Source organism: Oncorhynchus nerka, linkage group LG14, assembly GCF_034236695.1.
Source record: "Oncorhynchus nerka isolate Pitt River linkage group LG14, Oner_Uvic_2.0, whole genome shotgun sequence".
Taxonomy (NCBI): domain Eukaryota; kingdom Metazoa; phylum Chordata; class Actinopteri; order Salmoniformes; family Salmonidae; genus Oncorhynchus; species Oncorhynchus nerka.
In genome coordinates, this window is record NC_088409.1 from 81,000,263 (window position 1) to 81,028,201 (window position 27,939).

Here is a 27,939-nt window from a genome sequence, read left to right on the forward strand (position 1 = left end):
ATGTGTTGGAACATGACATTAATGTTGGAAATGCTACACCTATCAAGCAACACCCATATCGTATCAACGCTTCCAAGAGGAAGATAATGAGGGATGAGGTGAAATATTTGTTGGAGAATGACCTGGCTAAGCCAAGTTCAAGCCCTTGGAGTTCTCCTTGCATTCTGGTTCCTAAACCTGATGGTACATCCAGGTTATGTACGGATTATCGAAAGGTAAATTCTGTCACAATGCCAGATTCGTTCCCGTTACCCCGACTGGACGACTGTATCGACACTATTGGTGCTGCTAAGTAGGTAACTAAGTTAGACCTCTTAAAAGGTTACTGGCAGGTTCCGTTAACTTCACATGCTTCTGAGATTTCTGCCTTTGTGACCCCAGACAACTTCCTACAGTACTCAGTCATGGCTTTTGGGATGCGAAATGCACCAGCCACTTTCCAACGACTGGTTAACTCCGTATTAGCTGGCGTTCCTAATTGTAGTGCATACCTTGATGACCTAGTGATTTATTCGTCTGAGTGGACAGATCATGTTGACTCGCTAAGGGTAGTATGTGAACGGTTGGCAGCTGCTTCTCTAACCCTGAACTTGGCAAAGTGCGAGTTTGGGAAGGCTACTGTTACCTATCTCGGTAAAGAGGTTGGCCATGGACAGGTGCGCCCTGTTGATGCCAAGGTCTTGGCTATAACTGCATTCCCTGCACCTACCACCAGACGAGAGCTACGCCGCTTTTTAGGGATGGTTGGCTACTACCGTAGCTTCTGTAAGAATTTCTCTGCGGTAGTTGCTCCATTGACCGATTTGCTTAGTCCAGCTAGACCATTTGTGTGGTCCCCTGATTGTAAGAGAGCTTTTGAATCTGCGAAAGCACTCTTATGTAGTACACCTGTACTTGCTGCTCCAGATTTTGAACAACCGTTCAAACTTGAGGTAGATGCTAGTGCCAGAGGTGCTGGTGCTGTTCTACTGCAGCAGGACAAGAGTGGAGTGGATCATCCCGTTTGTTATTTTTCACGTAAATTTAATAAATGTCAAACAAACTATGCGACAATAGAACAAGAAGCTCTTGCTTTGTTGTTGGCTCTGCAATACTTTGAAGTATATATTGGTTCCAGTGCCCTACCCGTGATTGTATATACTGACCATAACCCCTTAGTTTTTCTCCACCGAATGTACAACCAGAACCAGCGCCTTATGCGTTGGGCGCTGAATGTACAAAATTATAATTTGGAGATCCGCCACAAAAAGGGTTCTGATAATGTGTTGGCAGATGCTTTGTCTCGTGTGTGAAAATGATTTCTGTATGTTTTGCAAGGTTGTTGCTTTGTTGTGAGTATTCATTGAAATACTGTAGTCGCAACCCCTAGGGTTGCTCTTTTAAGGGTGGGAGTGTTACGGATACAGTTATCCTGTGTGTGTGTATCCTGTGTGTGTGTTTCTTTTCTCTCCTTCTCCCCTCACAGGTGAAAATCATCACTCCCCAATCAGTCAACAATCAATCATCAATCAGAAGACACACCTCCTCCTATTTCCTACCCTATCACAGTTCCTTCCCATGGTTTAAAAACCCCATCATTTGTTTGTTCTAAAGCTCAATCTCTAGCTCAATCTCTAGCTCAATCTCTCTGTAAATGCCATGTCTGTAGGTCTCTGTGTTTCACTCTCGCTTTGTGTCTTAACTTCTCTTTTGTTTAAGCACCTCCATAGCACTTTGTCATCACCTGTGAGTATTGTTTTTGGTTATGGTGTTTGTTTGTTGCTGGTGGGGAAAGGGGGAAACCAAGACAAGTCGCCCATGGGCATACATTTACATTTACATTTATCTTTTAGCAAACACACTTTAGAACTGGAGCGGACCACTACCCGTAGGTGAACTGTTATTAAACACACTAGTCTAGAACTTAGGGGTGTATTTTTGGTTAGTTAGTTGTTTTTTCCTTGGCTAGTCTAGCTTAGGGGTGTTTTGGATGCTTATTGTTTCTTTACTTAAATAAACCTAGAGTTTGATGGTAGATTTCTGTTGTCGTGGTTATTTCGTGCACACTTTTACTTTGTCACAATAATAATTTGCATGAGTTATGTTACGGGTCTCATTACCATCCCCCCTAGACTGTCGGGCCAAAAGGGATTCGTAACAAATGTTCTTAATTGGAAAATGCAAAAATAAAATATATATATATATATATATTTTTTTTAAAATTTGATTTGAAGTTAGCCACTGCCTTCTGCCTGGGTCGCCATTGAAACATTCATTAGAAAAAGGGTGAGATTGGCTCCTCTGTTGTTTGTTGACACGACCTCTATCTATTTGAATGTAATGCAAATGTGATTTATTCACAAACCTCAATTCATGACCATTAGCATACTGGTTATTTCAGTTTTTAAACCTCATCTTCTCCAGCTCCAGCAGCAAAAAGTCCTTTGGTCCTCAGTAGCAGAAATACAGCCTATGTCTGTGTTCTCTCAGTTTCTGAGTGGTTCATTTCATATGGCTGATTATACAACAAAACAGGATTATTCTTTTGATTCATGTATGATTTCCCTATTTCCAAGCCCTGGCTAACCACCTTGATGATTACAGTAATATATTCAGCAGTCTGGCTAACCACCTTGATGATTACAGTAATGTATTCAGCAGTCTGGCTAACCACCTTGATGATTACAGTAATGTATTCAGCAGTCTGGCTAACCACCTTGATGATTACAGTAATGTATTTAGTGGCCTTGGCAAGACTGACAGCATCTTCAAGGGAAAAAGCAGAAATTTCATGAACCACATTTCCTTTTAAAAAAGCAGAGAGAAAAGAGCAAACATCAAATATTCCTCCCTCTCTGGCCCAATGCTGAAGACCAATCACTGTTAATGATGGAATAATTTCTGAATGATTACTCTCACTGGTCTTTCCGCTGTAAGGAAAGTAAACACAATCACATTGATTTAATGACGTACAGTATTTACCTTCTGGCGGATCCATATACTCTGATGGAGGGGACTCTGTGTTGCCGTAAAAGAATTAACCACAATAACAGTCAACACATTTATTGGCCAATGATGGAAAAAGCTGTGACTCACAACATCTAAGAGTGTGTCAATAGTTTGACTCATAATTGCAAGATGAAAAAGTTCCCATTTTAGACAGTTTGGGAGGAAGATATTACGTGGCTAAAAGAACAACAGACAGAGAAAGAAGGTGAAAGGACCCAGAATTAGTGACTCATTTAGACATCATTCGTTGTGTACAGTATATGTGGGGCAGAGTGCAGGATGCAGGAGGACGCAGGCAGGACTCACCCTCCTCAGCTCCCACTGACGGAGGATGCTATTTAGACACATCCTGTTGTATTATGCTGCTACGCATTGTCTCTCTCTCTTAATCTCTCCCTCCCTCTCTCACTCACTCACACTCTCTCTCTCTCTTACTCACACTCACTCTTTCTCTCTCTCATACTCTTTCTCTCTCTCTTGCTCGCTCTGTGTCACTCTCTCCATTTCTTTCTCTTTCTCTTCTTCTCTCTATTCTTTTGGTCTCTTTCTGTCTCATTCTTTCCATTTCACACACTGCAGCTTCTACACTGAACAAAAGTATAAACACAACATAAACAAAAATGTTTTGCACAAATTTGTTTACGTCCCTATTAGTGAGCATTTCTCCTTAGCCAAGATAATCCATCCACCTGACAGGTGTGGAATATCAATAAGATGTTTAAACATCATCAGCATTACACAGGTGCACCTTATGCTGGGAACATAAAAATGGCCACTCTAAAATGTGCAGTTTTGTCACATAACACAATGCTACAGATGTCTCAAGTTTTGAGGAAGTGCGCAATTGGCATGCTGACTGTAAGAATGTCCACCAGAGCTGTTGCCAGGTAATTCAATGTTCATTTCTCTACCATAAGCCGTTGTTTTAGGGAATTTGGCAGTACGTCCAACCCGGCCTCAAAACCGCAGACCACATGCATGGCGTTGTGTGGGCGAGCGGTTTGCTGATGTCAATGGAGGCGGTGGGGTTATGGTATGGGCAGCATAAACTATGGAAGACTAACACAATTACATTTTATCTATGGAAATTTGAATGCACATAAATTCCGTGATGAGATCCTGAGGCCTGTTGTCATGCCAATCATCTGCCTCCATCACCTCATGTTTCAGCATAACCCTACACTACCGTTCAAAAGTTTGGAGTCACTTAAGAATGTCCTTGTTTTTGAAAGAAAAACACATTTTTGTCCATTAAAATAACATCAAATTGATCAGAAATTGTCATCTTGCTCAAATTTCTGATCAATTTGATGTCATTTTAATGGACAAAAAAAATGTTTTTCTTTCAAAAACAAGGACATTTCTAAGTGACACCAAACTTTTGAACGGTAGTGTATGTCGCAAGGATCTGTACACAGTTCCTCAAAGCTGAAAATGTCCCAGTTCTTCCATGGCATGCACACTCACCAGACGTTACCCATAGATCATGGTTGGGATCCTCTGTGCATGGCAGGGTGTTCCAGTTCCCGCCAATATCCAGCAACTTCACAGCCATTGAAGAGGAATGGAACAACATTCCACAAGCCACAATCAACAGCCTGATCACCTCTATGCAAAGGAGTAGCGTTATTGTCATAGCAATGAGGAGAAATCCCATGAGCTCATTTCTCAGGATTACTATCAGATGGGAAGGTCTCCAGTGGGTGGGGTGGTTTGGGCTAATCTTACTGTCAGATACAGGTTGCAGTTCCAATCTCCGAGCCGACTAGGTGAAAAATCAGCCGATGTCCCTTATTAACCCTGATTGCTCCTCTAAGTGGCTCTGGATAAGAGTCTGCTTAATGAAAGAAATGTAAATAAGTCTAAATCAATAATCGCTAACTGCCTGAAAAAGTTGGTTCTAATTTGATCAATTAGTATGTCAACACTTCAGAACAAGACAATTCAAGGACAGGATGGGGGTGGCAGGTAGCTTAGTGGTTCGGCCAGTAACTAAAAGGGCACTGGTTTGAACCCCTGAGCCGACTAGGTGAAAAATCTGTCAATGTGCACTTGAACAAGGCACTTAACCCAATTGCTCATGTAAGCCACTCTGGATAAGAGCTGCTAAATGACTAACATGTAAATGATGATTCTACTGAAACCACTAGTGTGCCTCAGAAATAGGTAGTGTAAAACTACTGCAGCACTGCCCCCTTCTGGAGAAAAACTAGATATTGCAACCTCCCTTTGATTTAAAAAAGAGAGGATCAACTTTTTTCAACATAAAAACATTTATTTCCCAAGAAGAGTTGAGAAGAACCATCTCTCAAACAGAGCATAGTTTTTTTTAAATCTTCAATTTACACAATAACCCCAGGCAAACCTACATAGACATGAACAGTGAAATCATTAGGCTACATCTTAAGAGGTTTAAGAGGGTGTCGTTACAGAAAATACATTTCAAGTGGGTTCCAGGTACATTTCAATGCTCAGAACCGGATGGTTAAAGAGCACTTGTTCCATGTGTCGAGCTAAACTTTCTTTACCAGTCATTCATTTCTCCACTTATTTCCTATATGACGTAGAGGGGTGGAAAGTCTACAGTTTTGATGCGTTTATTTCCAGTATCATCATCTGTTCTGAGCGTCACAGTTCCTCTCAGAGTATCTGTATCTCGGCGAAGTCGTCGAGAGAGCTGCCCTTCAGGGTCTCGTCCGGTCCCTCCGCGGTCCCGGTGTCTGACTCCTCCTCGATGGCGAGGTGCACGTCGGCGGAGGAGCACAGTGAACTGACGCTGCTTTGCTCAATGGAGCACAGGGCGCAGGCCAGAGGGGAGCTCAGGACCCTTCCTTCATAGAGGCCCTGGATCCCCGCGGAGAAGGGAAGCGACACCTGGAAGGAGGGCATGGTGATGCTGTGCTTCTTTTGCCGCGCGCCCCATTCCCGCTGCTCCTCCTCGTGCACCAGACGCGTAAAAACATTCGACCTTCTCTTCTCCCGCCTTTTGGAGCGAACGTAGCCCAGCATTATTCCAACGAGGAAGACCCCATAAAAGGAGATTACTATGAAAATGTACACGTATGCGTTGCCGTTGTTTTTGTCAGTTTGGGACGCGTCATTAGCCCTCTGCAGGGGAAGAAGTTGGGACGTTGTAAAGTTGTCTGACCTCTCCATCCTCAGTGGAGTTTATGAAGTGGAGTTTATGAAGGAAGTTTCCTTGAAAAACAGAAACATGACAGAGGTTAGGATCTTGATTCTTTGCCAAGACTTTTACGCACACTCACGCACACATTTAAGCACACGTTTAAGCACATAATTTCTCAATCGCAGGCTATACGAATTATTTTATTAATCGTATAAAGTATGCCTATTTAGCCAAATACATTTTTTATTAGACAAAACTTAGTGAACAATTGCTAAAGCCTATTGTTACTAATGATACACTACTTCTCCAACTTACCGAGCAATAAAGCTGTGGGACATGTGGACCCAGCTGTATGATCCGTGTCCTCGTGTGTGTACGCCTCTCGAATTTAATAACAGGATATCCAAGTGCATGGGAATATTTATATAGCGATCTTGGGACGTCTATAATCACGTGGACTCTGTGGTCGAGAGGCAAGTTTTGGCCCAGTGTCAAATTTTGAGTCGACAGAGCCCAGACACAAATGTGACAAACAATGGTTATCCGATTTTCGAACGCTATGTTCCAATTCTGTCAAGTTACTAAAGTAACTTTTAAAGTAACTTTTTCTTTTCTGATAGAATATGATATTTAACAGAATTGATCCAAAATAATTTTCCATCGACATGCATTCGTGTGAGTTAATGGGTGTGCAATGCTTCAACTCTAGCACATCAATCCTGTTAAAATTGCACATCCCAATATTGCGAAAATATATATTTCCCGGAAGTTGAAATTAGATTAATTTTCAGTTCTGAAAGAAATTTAAAATAGTTTTTGATCATTGACTCAATAGCCACATTTCAACTGCACATGCATCGTCAATAAAGTTCAACATTATATCACAATAACCCTTTTTTAATTCACTTAATATTGGAAAAAGAAGCGAATTGAAGATTGCAATATAGAATATTTATAATTGCCGTTATTTGTCACGTGCACATCAGCTTTTTCCACAACCTTATAACTTGCAGCAATGATGTTCAAAGTAATATATATATTTATTTTTATTTTTATTTTGTAAAAGTTTTTTATTGTCACATTTCCTTTAAAATCAGCTCATACATGTTTTACATCATTTCATACACATTAAAACGGTAATAAAGCATGAAACACAGCATTTGAAGGTTACATTTAAATTAGTTAAAAAGTACATGTTGTTACAACAACCATGAATAAAAGTACTTTTCATTGTAAAAACATAAAATCTGTAAAGCCATTTAAAATGTGTACTAATGATCTAACAAAGGTAAAACATTTTTAAGACATGAGAAACATGCTAAAAAGTCACTTTGTTAAAAGGCTGTCTTCGGTCCTTTGTACAGGAGCAGGGTGAGTCCTTATCAAACTCGCCTCCTCCTGCTCTTCCGAATCAATCATTGGCCCGTCCTTAGGGGCCCAGAAGAGATCCCTCCCCTAGGCGCATCGCCCTAGGTGCCGCAGCGCTGTCAGGCCGTGGCCGCCGGGACCTAGGGTGTTGTGGGGGACCCTTCGCCTGGGGTCGAGGCCTCCTTCCTTCCGTACCACCCCAGGGCTTCCGTGACCACCATGGCCACTGCCTGTGGGGGGTGGTGTCTACTTGTTTCGCTACCAGCAAGTTACGGGAGGACCACAGTGCTTTCTTCAGGCACGTGAGGGTGGGCCAGATCTTGGTGAAGGCCTTCGATGGAATAGGCCTTCGGCCCACCCCATACAGCACGAGCTGAGGTCTTAGGTCCTCCCCTGCTGGCAGACACGGGGTGATCAGGGGGCCTGCTTCCTTCCACATTCACCCTTGCACATTCATCTTCTGCACATTCTACCATTCCAGTGTTTAATTGGTATATTGTAATTACTTCGCTACCATGGCCTATTTATTTCCTTACCTCCCTTATCCTACCTCATTTGCACATGCTGTATATAGACTTTTCCTACTGTATTATTGACTGTATGTTTGTTTATTCCAAGTGTAACTCTGTGTTGTTGTATGTGTCGAACTGCTTTGCTTTATCTTGGCCAGGTCGCAGTTGCAAATGAGAACTTGTTCTCAACTAGCCTACCTGGTTAAATAAGGTGAAATAAAAATATAAATAAATTATTACAGATTATGAAACAGAGTTTAAAACAACAAGATAACCTTTAAAAAGGTATAAAATACATGTTTGAGGAATTTTAATTATGACATTTTTGATATTTTGAATTTGGTGCCCTGCACTTTCACTGGCTGTTGTCATATAGATCCCATTAACGGGATTTCAGCCCTAAGAAGTTTTAAGCAACACATTATCTAGGATAGTGCTAACGGGAGGGGTTTGGAAATTTGAGCCTCAAATAAGTAGGCTGTGACGAATGACGATGGTGGGCACGGTTGTTTAGTTTGATTAGCCTGGTCCCTTTTGAGCATATTGGATAAATTAAGTTAAACAAGTTTGTTCTAACTTACAGTTCAAACAAAACTTTCTCATGCAATCATTCACATCATCATTATCATCATTATCGTTATCATTGTCATCATCATCGTTATCGTTATCATCATCATTATCGTTATTGTCATCATTAGCATTATCATCATCATCATTATCATAACCACCTAACGGTACGTCACCAATCACTGCTTTATTATGGGTCTAATTGTAGTGGACGACATAATGGATATCAGATTTTTAAGACAGCTTAATTTCTCAATTTGCACTCAAATAACTCAGGACAGCACTGATAGACCAAACACAATCTTTATTTACTTCTTCATTTAATAATTTTCAAGGCAAATTACAAATAAATACAATTGATGCACTTATGTTACAAGGCAGATTCCCCAGACAAGTAGGGAGGAGTTCCAAAACGGGTCTATATTATAAAGCTTCAATAGATTTAAAATAGGCTATACATAATTCCTTCTCCCCTCATATAAAGTATGTACAGTATAAAGGAAAACATCAGAAAGGCATGTTATTCTGGGTGAAAGTAACACATACTGTCAAGAAACGATATCTTTCATTACTGTGTACAGCATTGTTATTCCAATGTTTTCTATGCGTAGTTATCCACCTGAAATCACAAGAAAAGGCAACAGGTGTCATGTGTGGAATGGTGTTCTACAGAGCAATGTTTGTACCATTTAGGAAAGCTTTAGACTACCTTTTGCTGTGATGTATCACATACAACAACATACAAGGAATGGCCTTTTCAAGTGCGAGAACACAGCATGCACACACACAAACACACAAATAAATGCTGAAGCTGTCCTCTTAACTAAATTCTCTAAATTCTTAACTGTTGTACGGAAGTGTTTTGTGTGCATCTCTTCTTGCCATAGGTCAAGTAATCCCACCTTAGTTTGGTCCAAATGTTATATTATCATATGGCATACTGTGTACTTCAAGCATGACAGTGGGTACTTCAAGCATGCCAGTGGTTCTAGAACTACAGCTCTTAGCAAGTGAATGTGTGGTTAATGTAAGTGCACACCTATAACAGAGTACAAATATGTTTTCTACCACTGAAAGAAATTGGTATTCACCAATCTACATCTTTCTTACAAACATTATGATTTTATGACAAGAGTATTATTAATTGGCATTATCATAAATAATAATAATATTAATGATAGAAATGGCAAGTGAAGAGTTCTGAAATTATAGAGTACCAGTCAAAAGTTTGGATACACCTACTCATTCAAGAGTTTTTCTTTATTTTACTATTTTCTACATTGTAGAATAATAGTGAAGACATCACAACTATGACATAACACACATGGAATCATGTAGTAACCAAAAAACTATTAAACAAATGAAAATATATTTTAAATTTGTGATTCTTCAAAGTAGCCACCCTTTGCCTTGTTGACAGCTTTGCACACTCTTGGCATTCTCTCAATCAGCTTCATGAGGTAGTCACCTGGAATGCATTTCAGTTAACAGGTGTGCCTTGTTAAAAGTTCATTTGTGGAATTTCTTTCCTTCTTAATGTATTTGAGCCGATCAATTGTGTTGTAACAAGGTAGGGTTGGTATAGAGAAGATAGCCCTATTTGGTGAAAGAAAAAGTCCATATTATGGCAAGAACAGCTCAAATGAGTAAAGACAAATGACAGTCCATCACTGCTTTAAGACATGCAGGTCAGTCAATCTGGAAAATGTAAAGAACTTTCTTCAAGTGTAGTCGCAAAAACCATCAAGCGCTCTGATGAAACTGGCATTCATGAGGACCGCCACAAGAAAAGAAGGCCCAGAGTTACCTCTGCTGCAGAGGATAAGTTCATTAGAGTTACCAGCCTCAGAATGCAGCCCAAATAAATGCTTCACAGATTTCAAGTAAAAGACACATCTCAACATCAACTGTTCAGAGGAGACTGTGTGAATCAGGCCTTCATGGTTGAGTTGCTGCAAAGAAACCACTACTAAAGGACACCAGTAAGAAGAAGAGACTTGCTTGGACCAAGAAACATGAGAAGTGGACATTAGACCTGTGTAAATCTGTCCTTTGGTCTGATGAGTCCAAACTTGAGATATTTGGTTTCAACCGCCGTGTCTTTGTTAGACGCAGAGCAGGTGAACGGATTATCTCTGCATGTGTGGTTCCCACCGTGAAGCATGGAGGAGGAGGTGTGGGGGTGCTTTGCTGGTGACATTGTCAGTGATTTATGTACATGATTCCATATGTGTTATTGCATAGTTTTGATGTCTTCACTATTGTTCTACAATGTATAAAATAGTACAAATAAAGAAAAACCCTTGAATGAGTAGGTGTGTCCAAACTTTTGAGTGGTACTGTATATTCACGTCAAAATATTCTGTTTTTCTTCTGGTGGAAGAGACTCATAATTTCACTGCCCTAGCCGCAACCAAAATTTCCCCATTGGGATAATAAAGTCATCTTATCTTAGTCTCTCTGAACCTCCTGTTGACTTCATGCTTGTAGGATTGGATGGGCAGATGGGCATCAAATATAAATCATAGTACTAAAGCCTCACTAAGCAAAAAAAACAGCATCAACCAAACACAACAAAAATAAACACCGACAGCTAGTTTCTTCCTGTCCTGCAGAAAGTAAGACTAGTCTCTGGGCAGAACTAGGTTCTGAAATAAACAATAGAATACGCAGTGAGAAAAATGGATTTGGAGCAATGGATTTTGAACTTGGACAGAGAATTAGCCAATGAGGACTCTATACTAATGTGAACAGAATCACGGAATTAAAGGAGAAAAACAAATAATCAAATAGCAGCTATTAACCTAAATGTTAATGGTACTTGCTCTCTACAGGCTCTCAAGGCTTAGCATTCCTGACGCCCTCAGACAGAAGGGCATTGGGGTTAAAACGGAAAGTTTTCCAACCAACCTGAGTTTGTGCTTCAATAGCAGTCGACAACACTCAGACAGACATGAGCTCAACAGGCAGCATGACCTACCTGTCCTGTCTCATAACTCACATCTTGAGGAAAATCATCTCCAAAGAGGGTAAGAAGTGGAATGAACATGGAGATACTGTTTGAGGGTGTTCCAACAACACTCCTTACTTACTCTCCCCTAGCTAATCTTTCTCTCCAACAGTCTTCAGGGCTAGGCTATTGTCTATTGATTCACATTTTTAAGCAAAGCCATTTTATCGAATAAAGGAACAGTGGAGGGGAAATATTGCAACAACACAGCCTCCTCTCTTTGATATTTATATTTCTCTCCCTCTATCTCTCTCAATCTGTCTCTCTCTCTATCTCTCCCTCTATCTCTCTCTATCTCTCTCTCTATCTCTCAATCTGTCTCTCTCTCTATCTCTCTCAATCTGTCTCTCTCTCTATCTCTCCCTCTATCTCTCTCTATCTGTCTCTCTCTCTATCTCTCTCAATCTGTCTCTCTCTCTATCTTTCCCTCTATCTCTCTCTATCTGTCTCTCTCTCTATCTCTCTCTATCTGTCTCTCTCTCTATCTCTCTCTCAATCTGTCTCTCTCGCTATCTCTCCCTCTATCTCTCTCAATCTGTCTCTCTCTCTATCTCTCCCTCTCTATCTCTCCCTCTATCTCTCTCTATCTGTCTCTCTCTCTATCTCTCCCTCTATCTCTCTCAATCTGTCTCTCTCTCTATCTCTCCCTCTATCTCTCTCTATCTGTCTCTCCCTCTATCTCTCTCTATCTGTCTCTATCTGTGTCTCTCTCTATCTCTCTCAATCTGTCTCTCTCTCTATCTCTATCTCTCTCAATCTGTCTCTCTCTATCTCTCTCAATCTGTCTCTCTCTCTATCTCTCTCAATCTGTCTCTCTCTCTATCTCTCCCTCTATCTCTCTCTATCTGTCTCTCTCTCTATCTCTCTCAATCTGTCTCTCTCTCTATCTCTCTCAATCTGTCTCTCTCTCTCTCTCAATCTGTCTCTCTCGCTATCTCTCCCTCTATCTCTCTCTATCTGTCTCTCTCTCTATCTCTCTCAATCTGTCTCTCTCTCTATCTCTCTCAATCTGTCTCTCTCTCAATCTGTCTCTCTCTCTATCTCTCTCAATCTGTCTCTCTCTCTCTCTCCCTCTATCTCTCTCTATCTGTCTCTCTCTCTATCTCTCTCAATCTGTCTCTCTCTCTATCTCTCCCTCTATCTCTCTCTATCTGTCTCTCTCTCTCTCTCTCAATCTGTCTCTCTCTCTATCTCTCTCAATCTGTCTCTCTCTCTCTCTCAATCTGTCTCTCTCGCTATCTCTCCCTCTATCTCTCTCTATCTGTCTCTCTCTCTATCTCTCTCAATCTGTCTCTCTCTCTATCTCTCTCAATCTGTCTCTCTCTCTATCTCTCTCAATCTGTCTCTCTCTCTATCTCTCTCAATCTGTCTCTCTCTCTATCTCTCCCTCTATCTCTCTCTATCTGTCTCTCTCTCTATCTCTCTCAATCTGTCTCTCTCTCTATCTCTCCCTCTATCTCTCTATCTGTCTCTCTATCTCTCTCAATCTGTCTCTCTCTCTATCTCTCTCAATCTGTCTCTCTCTCAATCTGTCTCTCTCTATATCTCCCTCTATCTCTCTCAATCTGTCTCTCTCTCTATCTCTCTCAATCTGTCTCTCTCTCTATCTCTCCCTCTATCTCTCTCAATCTGTCTCTCTCTCTATCTCTCTCAATCTGTCTCTCTCTCTATCTCTCTCAATCTGTCTCTCTCTCTCAATCTGTCTCTCTCTCTATCTCTCCCTCTATCTCTCTCTATCTGTCTCTCTCTCTATCTCTCTCAATCTGTCTCTCCCTCTATCTCTCTCTATCTGTCTCTCTCTCTATCTCTCTCAATCTGTCTCTCTCTCTATCTCTCTCAATCTGTCTCTCTCTCTATCTCTCTCAATCTGTCTCTCTCTATCTCTCTCAATCTGTCTCTCTCTCTATCTCTCTCAATCTGTCTCTCTCTCTATCTCTCCCTCTATCTCTCTCTATCTGTCTCTCTCTCTATCTCTCTCAATCTGTCTCTCTCTCTATCTCTCTCAATCTGTCTCTCTCTCTCAATCTGTCTCTCTCGCTATCTCTCCCTCTATCTCTCTCTATCTGTCTCTCTCTCTATCTCTCTCAATCTGTCTCTCTCTCTATCTCTCTCAATCTGTCTCTCTCTCTATCTCTCTCAATCTGTCTCTCTCTCTATCTCTCCCTCTATCTCTCTCAATCTGTCTCTCTCTCTATCTCTCCCTCTATCTCTCTCTATCTGTCTCTCTCTCTGTCTCTCTCTCTATCTCTCTCAATCTGTCTCTCTCTCTCTCTCTCTCAATCTGTCTCTCTCGCTATCTCTCCCTCTATCTCTCTCAATCTGTCTCTCTCTCTATCTCTCTCAATCTGTCTCTCTCTCTATCTCTCCCTATCTGTCTCTCTCTCTATCTCTCTCAATCTGTCTCTCTCTCTATCTCTCCCTCTATCTCTCTCTATCTGTCTCTCTCTCTATCTCTCTCAATCTGTCTCTCTCTCTATCTCTCTCAATCTGTCTCTCTCTCAATCTGTCTCTCTCTCTATCTCTCCCTCTATCTCTCTCAATCTGTCTCTCTCTCTATCTCTCTCAATCTGTCTCTCTCTCTATCTCTCCCTCTATCTCTCTCAATCTGTCTCTCTCTCTATCTCTCTCAGTCTGTCTCTCTCTCTATCTCTCTCAATCTGTCTCTCTCTCTATCTCTCTCAATCTGTCTCTCTCTCTATCTCTCCATCTATCTCTCTCAATCTGTCTCTCTCTCTATCTCTCTCAATCTGTCTCTCTCTCTATCTCTCTCAATCTGTCTCTCTCTCTATCTCTCTCAATCTGTCTCTCTCTCAATCTGTCTCTCTCTCTATCTCTCCCTCTATCTCTCTCTATCTGTCTCTCTCTCTATCTCTCTCAATCTGTCTCTCTCTCTATCTCTCCCTCTATCTCTCTCTATCTGTCTCTCTCTCTATCTCTCTCAATCTGTCTCTCTCTCTATCTCTCTCAATCTGTCTCTCTCTCTATCTCTCTCAATCTGTCTCTCTCTCTATCTCTCTCAATCTGTCTCTCTCTCTATCTCTCTCTCAATCTGTCTCTCTCTCTATCTCTCCCTCTATCTCTCTCAATCTGTCTCTCTCTCTATCTCTCCCTCTATCTCTCTCTATCTGTCTCTCTCTCTATCTCTCTCAATCTGTCTCTCTCTCTATCTCTCTCTATCTGTCTCTCTCTCTATCTCTCTCAATCTGTCTCTCTCTCTATCTCTCTCAATCTGTCTCTCTCTCTATCTCTCCCTCTATCTCTCTCTATCTGTCTCTCTCTCTATCTCTCCCTCTATCTCTCTCTATCTGTCTCTCTCTCTATCTCTCTCAATCTGTCTCTCTCTCTATCTCTCTCTCAATCTGTCTCTCTCTCTATCTCTCTCAATCTGTCTCTCTCTCTATCTCTCCCTCTATCTCTCTCTATCTGTCTCTCTCTCTATCTCTCTCAATCTGTCTCTCTCTCTATCTCTCTCAATCTGTCTCTCTCTCTATCTCTCCCTCTATCTCTCTCTATCTGTCTCTCTCTCTATCTCTCTCAATCTGTCTCTCTCTCTATCTCTCTCAATCTGTCTCTCTCTCTATCTCTCTCAATCTGTCTCTCTCTCTATCTCTCCCTCTATCTCTCTCTATCTGTCTCTCTCTCTATCTCTCTCAATCTGTCTCTCTCTCTATCTCTCTCAATCTGTCTCTCTCTCTATCTCTCTCAATCTGTCTCTCTCTCTATCTCTCTCAATATGTCTCTCTCTCTATCTCTCTCTCAATCTGTCTCTCTCTATCTCTCCTCTATCTCTCTCAATCTGTCTCTCTCTCTATCTCTCTCAATCTGTCTCTCTCTCTATCTCAATCTGTCTCTCTCTCTCTCTATCTCTCTCAATCTGTCTCTCTCTCTATCTCTCTCAATCTGTCTCTCTCTCTATCTCTCTCAATCTGTCTCTCTCTCTATCTCTCTCAATCTGTCTCTCTCTCTATCTCTCTCTCAATCTGTCTCTCTCTCTATCTCTCCCTCTATCTCTCTCAATCTGTCTCTCTCTCTATCTCTCTCAATCTGTCTCTCTCTCTATCTCAATCTGTCTCTCTCTCTCTATCTCTCTCAATCTGTCTCTCTCTCTATCTCTCTCAATCTGTCTCTCTCTCTATCTCTCTCAATCTGTCTATCTTTTTTGGTCTCAGGAGAACAAAGTAGATTCAAGTAATTTGAGTGCTTCTGGTGGCCCGTCCAGGATGGGGGTCGGGGTTCGGGGGTCGGGTGGGGAAAAGAGGATTGAGCAAGGAGCTGGGTGGCTTGAGGCAGATGCTGGCTCTGTGCTTGGAGAAGTTCTGGTCTGGTTTGGTCCTACTTCCCGCCGTACATTCTCTCGATGTCGTCCTGGTACTTGCTCTTCAGCTGCTGGCGTTTGAGCTTGAAGGCTTCGGTCACCAGGCCCGTCTCGGGGGTCCAGGGGTCGGGGCTCAGACGGATCTTACGGGGGATCTCAAACCGCTCCAGCTGGGCTGCACAGACAGACAAGAAGAGGAATTGCATCACAACTCCAGTCAGAGATGAAACCAAAGCAACCACCAAAAGGAATGGATGACAAAAGTAGAGCTTCAACCTGACTCACTATAACCTGTATCTACTACCACTACCATCTATCTATAACTTCCCTCTCCTCTCTCCAAGGTCTGATGACCTTTGACCTCTCACCTGATAGGGCGGCCTCGGTGATGACCTGCAGGACCACCTCCTCCATGGCAGCGTTGTCACACAGCTCCTCCCATGAGCCCCGGATAAGATACTGCTCCGCCAGCAAAAGCAGATGCTTCTGATTGGGCACCACAAAGCCAATCACGTACATCTCATCGCTGAAGAGAGATAACGGTTAAGAAGACACCACCATGTCTCTGTTTTTTTTTTAAACTTGGACTGATTCGGGGCGGCAGGGTAGCCTAGTGGTTAAAGCGTTGGGCTAGTAACCGGAAGATTGCAAGTTCAAATCCCTGAGCTGACAAGGTACAATTCTGTCGTTCTGCCCCTGAACAGGCAGTTCAGGGGCAGAACTGTTCCTAGGCCGTCATTGAAAATAAGAATGTGTTCTTAACTGACTTGCCTAGTTAAATAAAGGTAAATAAAATAATTCTCACACACACAGTTTTGCATAGCTATCCTCGTGGGAATCAAATAATTGATTCCCTACCCTTAACCCCTAACCATAAAACTGTACCTAACTTGTAACCCTAAGCCTAAAATAACAGTTTTCCTCGTGGGGAGAGGAAAAATGTCCCCACTTGCCCGAATTGTCCTTGTTTACTATCCTTGTGATGACTTCAAAGGAGGTTGACGGCATCTTAATTGGGGAGGAAGGGCTCATGGTAATGGCTGGAGCAGAATAGGTGGAATGGTATCAAACACATGGCTTGATGCCATTCTATTCACTCTGTTCCAGCCATTATTATGAGCCGTCCTCCCCTCAGCAGCCTCCACTGCCACAAGGATTGTCAAACAAAAACACAGACTCACGCGCACACGCACACACCTGTTGGCGTAGGCACAGATGTTGTCTATAAGGGGGCAGTTCTTCAGCATGGCCTCCACCTTCCCCAGAGACACATACTCTCCTGCCTGGAGCTTAACCAGGTCCTTCTTACGATCTGTAGACACAGGGACACACTGAGGAGAACTGGAGGAGAAACAGCACATTTTCCACTGCACTGCAATTCTTTACAGACAGATGTAGACAACAGAGACCTGTAGGATTTCTGTCAGTCTAAAGTAAACATGGCTCAAGAGGAATTCTCAGAAGTGAGGTGGAATTGGGAAACAGTTGTTCTTGGAAGCTGCCCTGCCAGACTGATGAATGTAGGGGCATAGGTTTTGAAGAAGGGATTCAGTGGTTTTGGGATGATGTTGATGTGGTGTGCTGGCATAGGCAGTATCAGGGAGTTTTCTTTATATATTACTGTACATGGATATCAGAGGAGGCTGGTTGGAGGAGCTACAGGATGATGGGCTCATTGTTATGGCTGGAATGCAATCAGTGAAGTGGTACCAAACACATCAAACATGGAAACAATGTTTGACTCTGCTCCATTCATTCCATTTCAACCATTCAATGAGCCCATCATCCTACAGCTCCCCCCACCAGCCTCCTTTGATGGACATGCCCAAATGTAAATGCTTATTTTAGCAAATATGAACTTGGGTGCATAACCATGGTGAAAGGGGACACTGAGAATTAAGCCATTCAGAAGAGGTGTTAATCCTGCTCCTCACCAATGATCTTGAGGCATCCATCAGGATGGACCTCTCCTATGTCTCCCGTACAGAACCAGCGCTGCCCGTTTTCATCCACAAAGAAGTCCTGGTTCTTGGCCTCGTTCTTGTAGTAACCCATGGTAACATTGGGCCCGCCAATCAGAATCTCACCTCGTGGGGTGGGCGTGTCTGTGATGTGGTAGCCACCTGGAGGACAGAGCAGTAGCAAAGCAATTAAGTATTAATGTGGCAAAGAAAGTAACTTAATTATTAACTTTATGTCCTGAATACAAAGCATTATGTTTGGGGCAAATCCAACACAACACATCCCTGAGTACCATTCTTCATATTTTCAAGCATGGTGGTGGCTGCATCATGTTATGGGTATGCTTGTCATTGGCAAGGGCTAGTGACTTTTTTAGGATAAAAATAAACGTTATAGAGCTAACCACAGGCAAAATCCTAGAGGATAACCTGGTTCAGTCTGCTTTTCACCAGATGCTGGGAGACAAATTCACTTTATTTTTGAGCATTTTACCTCCTTTATCTTCCCAATTTCAACCTTATCTCAATGCGGCAACTCCCCAACGGGCTCGGGAGGCAATGGTCGAGTCTTGCATCCTCCGAAACATGACCCGCCAAACCGCTTCTTAACAACTACCCGCTTAACTCGGAAGCCAGCCGCACCTATGTGTCAGAGGAAACGCCGTTCACCTGACGACCAAGGTCAGCCTGCAGGCGTCCAGCCCTCCACAAGGAGTCACTAGATCACGATGAGCCAAGTAAATTCCCCCCGGCCAAACCCTCCCCGAACCCAGACGATGCTGGGCCAATTGTGCACCGCCCTATGGGACTCCTGATCACGTCCGGTTGTGATACAGCCCGGGATCGAACTGGGGTCTGTAGTGACACCTCTAGCATTGCGATGCACTGCCTTAGACCGCTGCGCCACTCGGGAGGCCCGACAAATTCCCCTTTCAGCAGGACAATTACTTAAAACACAAGGCCAAAAATAGTTAGTTTTGACTTAAATCGGCTTGACAATCTATGGCAAGACTTGAAAATGGCTGTCTAGCAATGATCAAAAACCAATTTGAAAGAGCTTGAAGGATGTTGAAAAGAATAATGTGCAAATATTGTACAGTCCAGGTGTGCAAAGCCCTTAGAGACTTACCCAGAAAGACTCACAGCTGTAATTGCTGACAAATGTGAACTAGTATTGACTTAAGGTTTTGAATATTTATGTAATCAAGGTATATTAGGGATTTATTTTTCAGAATTTAATTTGACAAATATTAGAATATGTCTTCTACTTTGACATTACAGAGTACTTTGTAGATCATTGACACACAGTGACGGATAAATACATTTAAATCCCATCTTGTAACAACAACATTTGGAAAGAATCAAGATGTGTGAATACTTTCTTAACTTCTTGGATATAGGGGGCGCTCTTTTAATTTATGGATAAAAAAACGTTCCCATTTTAAACAAGATATTTTGTCACGAAAAGATGCTCGACTATGCATAAAATTGACAGCTTTGGAAAGAAAACACTCTGACGTTTCCAAAACTGCAAAGATATTGTCTGTGAGTGCCACAGAACTAATGCTACAGGCGAAACCAAGATGAAACTTCAAACAGGAAGTGAGCCAGATTTTTGAGGCGCTGTGTTCCAATGTCTCCTTATATGGCTGTGAATGCGCCAGGAACGAGCCTACACTTTCTGTCGTTTCCCCAAGGTGTCTGCAGCATTGTGACGTATTTGTAGGCATATCATTGGAAGATTGACCATAAGAGACTACATTTACCAGGTGTCCGCCTGGTGTCCTCCGTCGAAATTGGTGCATAATCTCCAGCTGCATGTATTTTCCCATGTGATTCAGAGGAGAAACTAAACTGCCACGAATGATTTATCATCGATAGATATGTGAAAAACACCTTGAGGATTGATTCTAAACAACGTTTGCCATGTTTCTGTCGATATTATGGAGTTAATTTGGAAAAAAGTTTGGCGTTTTGATGACTGAATTTTCGTGGGGTTTTCTCAGCCAAACGTGATGAACAAAACAGAGCGATTTCTCCTACACAAATAATATGTTTGGAAAAACTGAACATTTGCTATCTAACTGAGAGTCTCCTCATTGAAAACATCCGAAGTTCTTCAAATGTAAATGATTTTATTTGAATGCTTTTCTTGTTTTTGTGAAAATGTTGCCTGCTGAATGCTAGGCTTAATGCTATGCTAGCTATCAATACTCTTACACAAATGCTTGTTTTGCTATGGTTGAAAAGCATATTTTGAAAATCTGAGATGACAGTGTTGTTAACAAAAGGCTAAGCTTGAGAGCCAATATATTTATTTAATTTCATTTGCGATTTTCATGAATAGTTAACGTTGCGTTATGGTAATGAGCTTGAGGCTATAATTACACTCCCGGATACGTGGTTTTTTCTTAGCCAAACGTGATGAACAAAACGGAGCGATTTCTCCTACACAAATAATATTTTTGGAAAAACTGAACATTTGCTATCTAACTGAGAGTCTCCTGATTGAAAACATCCGAAGTTCTTCAAAGGTAAATGATTTTATTTGAATGATTTTCTTGTTTTTGTGAAAATGTTGCCTGCTGAATGCTAGGCTTAATGCTATGCTAGCTATCAATACTCTTACACAAATGCTTGTTTTGCTATGGTTGAAAAGCATATTTTGAAAATCTGAGATGACAGTGTTGTTAACAAAAGGCTAAGCTTGAGAGCCAATATATTTATTTCATTTCATTTGCGATTTTCATGAATAGTTAACGTTGCGTTATGCTAATGAGCTTGAGGCTATACTTAAGATCCCGGATACGGGATTGCTCGTCGCAACAGATTAAGGCACTGTATGATGGACAACTGTGCAGAGGAAAGAGTTGTGTTCTGAATATCTTCCTTACAAGATCATGTTGAATGCAGTTCAAATATGAGAGGGGAGGGGGGTAGGGTAAAGAGACCCAAGGGTCCTCCTCCCTGTCTGTCTGTGTCACTCACCCTCCACCCAATCCTTGAGCTTGATTTCAGAACAAATGAGTGGTCCTCCAACTCGCCCTGTACTGTAGTCCCACACTGGAACACACACATTCACATTATCATCACAAGCTGCATTGACTCACCACGGTATGATACACAGCCGCACTGTTATGCTGAATGCGCCCCATCCGTTACCGTGGAAACCTGATCAAACCATGGTAACCCCGCCAAGGCCGTGCTCTCACTCCCATCCCCGGGGGATGACAGCACTTCCTCATTGGACCACAGTTAATAGTAATGCTGGGCAACGGATCACTGCTGGCTGCAGTCTTTTACTGCATTGGGGAGAACTAATGGATATTTCAATGCTGTCTCCCATTTACTTTCTCTTCAGATCCATCCCTCTGTATCCCAAAAATCCCTCCTTTCCTCCCTCCAACCCCTCTCTCTCTCACACACTCTCACACTCTCTCTCACACTCCCTCACTCTCGCTGATGGTTCCAGCTCCGCAGGTCTCGGTGAGGCCATAGCCCTGGCCCACGGGGCAACAGAAGCAGACATTAATGAAGCGCTGGGTGGCGGCAGAGAGGGGCGCCCCGCCCGACAGCAGCACCCTGGTCTTCCCCCCCAGTAGGGACCGAACCTTCTTAAACACTAGGCTGGAGGGAGGAGAGAGGAGTGGATGGGGGAGGAGATCAGTTAATTCATGTTTACACTTCCTGGTTGAACAGTGCCTCAACCTTGTATCAGGTTTTGTGTGTGTAATCGATATAGTGTGTATATGTAAGGATGTGTGTGTGTGTGTGTACTGTAGTTGACTGGCGTACTTGTCACACAGTGGCGTGCTGCGTCCCTGGGAGAGCTGCTCCAGCTTGTAGTTGTAGGCCAGAGTGAATAGAGTCCTCTGAGCACTGCTCATCTCCTCCACCTTGGTCATCACATTCTTATAGATACGATCCATTATCTCCTGTAGCACACACAGAGAGAGAGAGAGATAGAGAGAGAGAGAGAGAGAGAGAGAGAGAGAGAGGGAGAGAGAGAGAGACAGAGAGAGCGAGAGAGAGAGAGAGACAGAGAGAGAGAGAGAGATAGAGAGAGAGACAGATAGAGACAGAGAGAGAGAAGAGAGAGAGAGAGAGAGACAGATAGAGACAGAGAGAGAGAAGAGAGAGAGAGAGAGAGACAGATAGAGACAGAGAGAGAGAAGAGATAGAGAGAGAGACAGATAGAGACAGAGAGAGAGAGAGATAGAGAGAGAGACAGAGAGAGAGAGAGAGAGAGAGAGAGAGAGGAGAGAGAGAGAGAGAGACAGAGAGAGAGAGAGAGAGAGAGAGAGAGACAGAGAGAGACAGAGAGAGAGAGAGAGATAGAGAGAGAGACAGAGAGAGAGAAGAGAGAGAGACAGAGAGAGACAGAGAGAGAGAGAGAGATAGAGAGAGACAGATAGAGACAGAGAGAGAGAGAGAGAGAGAGAGAGAGAGAGACAGAGAGAGACAGAGAGAGAGAGAGATAGAGAGAGAGACAGATAGAGAGAGAGAGATAGAGAGAGAGACAGATAGAGACAGAGAGAGAGAGAGAGAGAGACAGAGAGAGACAGAGAGAGAGAGAGAGATAGAGAGAGAGACAGATAGAGACAGAGAGAGAGAGAGATAGAGACAGAGAGAGACAGAGAGAGAGACAGATAGAGACAGAGAGAGAGAGAGAGAGAGAGAGAGAGAGAGAGGAGAGAGAGAGACAGAGAGAGAGAGAGAGAGAGAGAGAGACAGAGAGAGACAGAGAGAGAGAGAGAGATAGAGAGAGAGACAGATAGAGACAGAGAGAGAGAGAGAGAGAGAGAGAGAGAGAGAGAGAGAGAGAGAGAGAGAGAGAGACAGAGAGAGACAGAGAGAGAGAGAGAGATAGAGAGAGAGACAGAGAGAGAGACAGATAGAGACAGAGAGAGAGAAGAGAGAGAGAGACAGAGAGAGAGATAGAGACAGAGAGAGACAGAGAGAGAGAGAGAGATAGAGAGAGACAGATAGAGACAGAGAGAGAGAAGAGAGAGAGAGAGAGGAGAGAGAGAGAGACAGAGAGAGAGAGAGAGAGAGAGAGAGAGAGACAGAGAGAGACAGAGAGAGAGAGAGAGATAGAGAGAGAGACAGATAGAGACAGAGAGAGAGAAGAGAGAGAGAGACAGAGAGAGAGAGAGAGATAGAGAGAGAGACAGATAGAGACAGAGAGAGAGAAGAGAGAGAGAGAGAGGGAGAGAGAGAGAGAGACAGAGAGAGACAGAGAGAGAGAAGAGAGAGAGACAGAGAGAGAGAGAGAGATAGAGAGAGAGACAGATAGAGACAGAGAGAGAGAAGAGAGAGAGAGAGGGAGAGAGAGAGAGAGACAGAGAGAGAGAGAGAGAGAGAGAGAGAGACAGAGAGAGACAGAGAGACAGAGAGAGATAGAGAGAGAGACAGATAGAGACAGAGAGAGAGAAGAGAGAGAGAGAGAGAGAGAGAGAGAGAGAGAGAAAAGATGGAAGGAATTGAGAAATAGTAAGCAGAAGCAAAAAAAGCGAGAAATAAAGATGGGGAGTTGCGCTGGATGTATGAGATGGTAGAACATAGTGGAGGTGGAGAGGCAGAGATAGGGACAGAAGGAGGAGGGGAAATAATACGAGTGTGGGGTTCGGGTCAATAAGTTTGGGATCTGTATGTATGTGGCCAAAGCACAGTGCTTTACACTGTGTCTGTCTGCAGTCTTAATATGGGGCGTTGGTCCCAGGCCCAGACAGCAGACTCCTGATACGTCTCTGTCAGGAGGTCCAGTTCTGAGGAGCTATGTGATGGAGGGAGTGACATCAGCCAGTGTCTCTTCTCTATCTGCCCAGCAGAGACTTCGTGTCCTGGGCATGAAAACAAGACCAAGTCCCATTCCAACCATTTCAATATTAGAGGTTTTAGCTAGATGATGTCTTAGATAGGCCTACATGCAATCAATTCTGTAAAGATGCTCACAGATTCAGTAACTAGAAAAGCATTCAGAATATACTGTGGTGTATTGGGGAATAATCTGGTCAATATGAAACATACAGTGTATTCAGTGTTACAGTAAACAATAGAATGGCAAAGCTCGACCCGCCTCGCTGCCTGTGGGCATGGAAAACAGTGACCTCATCACTCCCAGAGAGAATGACAAAGAGAGAAGGAGAGGAACCACTAAGTTATTCAGATGTCCAGTTAGTTGTCCTCGGATCTCAGATTCCACTCTGAAAGAGATGATGGGAGTGATGCTATAATGTCTTAAAGATGGCACCATGTCTGTCTCTGTGTGTGTGTGTGTGTGTGTCTGTGTCTCTGTGTGTGTCTGTGTCTCTGTGTCTCTGTGTGTGTGTCTGTGTGTTTGTGTCTGTGTGTGTGTCTGTGTGTGTCTGTGTCTCTGTGTGTTTGTGTGTGTGTCTCTGTGTGTGTGTGTCTGTGTCTCTGTGTCTGTGTCTGTGTGTGTGTGTCTGTGTCTGTGTCTCTGTGTGTTTGTGTGTGTGTGTGTGTGTGTTTGTCTGTGTCTCTGTCTATGTGTGTGTGTCTGTGTCTCTTTGTGTTTGTGTGTGTGTGTGTGTTTGTCTGTGTTTCTGTGTGTTTGTGTCTCTGTCAATGTGTGTTTGTCTGTGTCTCTATCTGTGTGTGTGTCTCTGTGTGTTTGTGTGTGTGTGTGTGTTGTGTGTGTGTGTGTGTGTGTGTGTGTTTGTCTGTGTCTGGGTCTCTGTGTGTTTGTGTGTGTGTGTGTGTGTGTGTGTGTGTGTGTGTGTGTGTGTGTGTGTGTGTGTGTGTGTGTGACAGCACTATCTGTTTCTTATTGACATGGTGACTGTAGGGAGAGTTTGTCCCACTAAAACCCAGGACACTTCAGTGAGTTCCAAAACTGGGCTCCAACTTTGAATGGAGCAAAGGGCACAAACAACAAACAATAAAACCAGCTGGTGGGTGTGAGAGTCTGTGTTTGTGTGCATGTTAGATAAAGTAGAGAGAGAGGAAGCAGCCGAGCGGAAATGGAGGAAAACTCGCCTCCCTGCGGACCTGGCATCCTTTCACTCCCTCCTCTCTACATTTTCCTCTTCTGTCTCTGCTGCTAAAGCCACTTTCTACCACTCTAAATTCCAAGCATCTGCCTCTAACCCTAGGAAGCTCTTTGCCACCTTCTCCTCCCTCCTGAATCCTCCTCCCCCCCCCCTCCTCCCTCTCTGCAGATGACTTCGTCAACCATTTTGAAAAGAAGGTCGACGACATCTGATCCTCGTTTGCTAAGTCAAACGACACCGCTGGTTCTGCTCACACTGCCCTACCCTGTGCTCTGACCTCTTTCTCCCCTCTCTCCAGATGAAATCTCACGTCTTGTGACGGCCGGCCGCCCAACAACCTGCCCGCTTGACCCTATCCCCTCCTCTCTTCTCCAGACCATTTCCGGAGACCTTCTCCCTTACCTCACCTCGCTCATCAACTCATCCCTGACCGCTGGCTACGTCCCTTCCGTCTTCAAGAGAGCGAGAGTTGCACCCCTTCTGAAAAAATCTACACTCGATCCCTCCGATGTCAACAACTACAGACCAGTATCCCTTCTTTCTTTTCTCTCCAAAACTCTTGAACGTGCCGTCCTTGGCCAGCTCTCCCGCTATCTCTCTCAGAATGACCTTCTTGATCCAAATCAGTCAGGTTTCAAGACTAGTCATTCAACTGAGACTGCTCTTCTCTGTATCACGGAGGCGCTCCGCACTGCTAAAGCTAACTCTCTCTCCTCTGCTCTCATCCTTCTAGACCTATCGGCTGCCTTCGATACTGTGAACCATCAGATCCTCCTCTCCACCCTCTCCGAGTTGGGCATCTCCCGGCGCGGCCCACGCTTGGATTGCGTCCTACCTGACAGGTCGCTCCTACCAGGTGGCGTGGCGAGAATCTGTCTCCTCACCACGTGCTCTCACCACTGGTGTCCCCCAGGGCTCTGTTCTAGGCCCTCTCCTATTCTCGCTATACACCAAGTCACTTGGCTCTGTCATAACCTCACATGGTCTCTCCTATCATTGCTATGCAGACGACACACAATTCATCTTCTCCTTTCCCCCTTCTGATGACCAGGTGGCGAATCGCATCTCTGCATGTCTGGCAGACATATCAGTGTGGATGACGGATCACCACCTCAAGCTGAACCTCGGCAAGACGGAGCTGCTCTTCCTCCCGGGAAGGACTGCCCGTTCCATGATCTCGCCATCACGGTTGACAACTCCATTGTGTCCTCCTCCCAGAGCGCTAAGAACCTTGGCGTGATCCTGGACAACACCCTGTCGTTCTCAAATAACATCAAGGCGGTGGCCCGTTCCTGTAGGTTCATGCTCTACAACATCCGCAGAGTACGACCCTGCCTCACACAGAAAGCGGCGCAGGTCCTAATCCAGGCACTTGTCATCTCCCGTCTGGATTACTGCAACTCGCTGTTGGCTGGGCTCCCTGCCTGTGCCATTAAACCCCTACAACTCATCCAGAACGCCGCAGCCCGTCTGGTGTTCAACCTTCCCAAGTTCTCTCACGTCACCCCGCTCCTCCGCTCTCTCCACTGGCTTCCAGTTGAAGCTCGCATCCGCTACAAGACCATGGTGCTTGCCTACGGAGCTGTGAGGGGAACGGCACCTCAGTACCTCCAGGCTCTGATCAGGCCCTACACCCAAACAAGGGCACTGCGTTCATCCACCTCTGGCCTGCTCGCCTCCCTACCACTGAGGAAGTACAGTTCCCGCTCAGCCCAGTCAAAACTGTTCGCTGCTCTGGCCCCCCAATGGTGGAACAAACTCCCTCACGACGCCAGGACAGCGGAGTCAATCACCACCTTCCGGAGACACCTGAAACCCCACCTCTTTAAGGAATACCTAGGATAGGATAAAGTAATCCTTCTCACCCCCCTTAAAAGATTTAGATGCACTATTGTAAAGTGGCTGTTCCACTGGATGTCATAAGGTGAATGCACCAATTTGTAAGTCGCTCTGGATAAGAGCGTCTGCTAAATGACTTAAATGTAATGTAAATGTAAATGTTGATGTGGGACACATGTAGCCTGGTGTCACAGAGGAAAGTGGTGGTGCTAGTGTGTGTGTGTGTGTGTGTGTGTGTGTGTGTGTGTGTGTGTGTGTGTGTGTGTGTGTGTGTGTGTGTGTGAGTGAGAGAGAGAGAGAGCTAGAGAGAGTGAAGGAGTGTGTGTTTGTCTATGATGGGGAAAACCACACAAGCCTTTCTCACGTTCTGTTTACAGCTGTGAATGGTTCCAGACACTGGGGCCCTCTGACCTGTGTCCCCTGACTCCTAGGGTCCTCTTTGGGGAACACACAGATGAAGAGATGCATGGGGTCTCACAGAGACACAGAGAGAGAGAGAGAGAGAGAGAGAGAGAGAGAGAGAGAGAGAGAGAGAGAGAAGAGTGAGGGACTTAATGACTCACCACAGAGTAAGAGAAAGACAGAGAGAACTAGAGTGAGAGAAAGGGAGAACCAGAGTGAGATAAAGGGTACAGACAAGAGTGAGGGACTGAATGACTCACCACAGAGTAAGAGAAAGAGAGAGAGAGAACCAGAGCGAGAGAAAGAGAGGGGGGAGGGAGCGAGAGAGAGAGAGGGGGGAGATAGAGAGGGAGGGAGAGAGTGAGAAAAAGAGAGGGGGAGAGCAAGAGAAAGAGAGGAGGAGAGAGAGGGAGAGAGAGATGGGGACAGAGAGAGAGAGCGATAGGGAGAAAGAAGGAGAGAGAGAGGGCGGAGGGGAGGGAGAAAGAGAGAGAGAGAGAAAGGGGGAGGGAGAGAGAGGAAAGGGAAGAGAGAGAGTGAGAGAGGGAGGTTGAGAGAGAGAGAGAGGGATTTGGGAGAGAAAGAGAGAAGGAGAGAGTGAGAGAGAGGGAGAAAGAGAGAGAGGGGGACAGAGAGAGACAGGGGGATGGAGAGAGCGAGAGAGAGGGGAGGGAGAGAGAGAAGGAGAGATAGGGAGAGAGAGATTTAGAGGGAAAGAGCGCGAGAGAGAGAGAGAGAGAGAGAGGCAGGGATGGCGAGGGGGTGAGAGGGTGAGGGAGTGAGAGGGAGAGAGAGAGGGCAAGGAGAGGGAGGGAGAGAGAGAGAGAGGGTGGGGAG

The 27,939-nt window shown here is 44.0% G+C and overlaps 2 protein-coding genes across 2 annotated transcripts in view; both read right to left on the reverse strand.

Moving 5' to 3' along the window:
• Positions 1-4,353: 4,353 nt before the first annotated feature.
• Positions 4,354-6,500, reverse strand: LOC115125775 (potassium voltage-gated channel subfamily E member 4-like). The gene is made up of 2 exons (XM_029655338.2): positions 6,431-6,500; positions 4,354-6,186 (listed from the first exon to the last, which is right to left on the reverse strand). The coding sequence occupies exon 2, from the start codon at positions 6,142-6,144 to the stop codon at positions 5,629-5,631; it is 516 nt and encodes a 171-aa protein (XP_029511198.1). The 5' UTR covers positions 6,145-6,186; positions 6,431-6,500; the 3' UTR covers positions 4,354-5,628.
• Positions 6,501-8,846: 2,346 nt separating this feature from the next.
• The window catches only part of LOC115125773 (fatty acid CoA ligase Acsl3-like), a 126,485-nt gene continuing 107,392 nt past the window's right edge, over positions 8,847-27,939 (reverse strand). The window contains exons 6-12 of the mRNA XM_065027222.1: positions 21,644-21,783; positions 21,303-21,475; positions 20,837-20,911; positions 17,822-18,010; positions 17,085-17,199; positions 16,256-16,413; positions 8,847-16,062 (exon numbers count right to left, since the gene is read on the reverse strand). Of these exons, the coding sequence (XP_064883294.1) occupies positions 15,905-16,062; positions 16,256-16,413; positions 17,085-17,199; positions 17,822-18,010; positions 20,837-20,911; positions 21,303-21,475; positions 21,644-21,783 (1,008 nt within the window). The 3' untranslated portion in view covers positions 8,847-15,904. The remainder of the gene's footprint in view (positions 16,063-16,255; positions 16,414-17,084; positions 17,200-17,821; positions 18,011-20,836; positions 20,912-21,302; positions 21,476-21,643; positions 21,784-27,939) is intronic.

What these genes read in the sequence shown, in the direction of transcription:
- LOC115125775 (XM_029655338.2), bottom strand. Translation starts at nt 6,144, where the DNA reads ATGGAGAGGTCAGACAACTTTACAACGTCCCAACTTCTTCCCCTGCAG.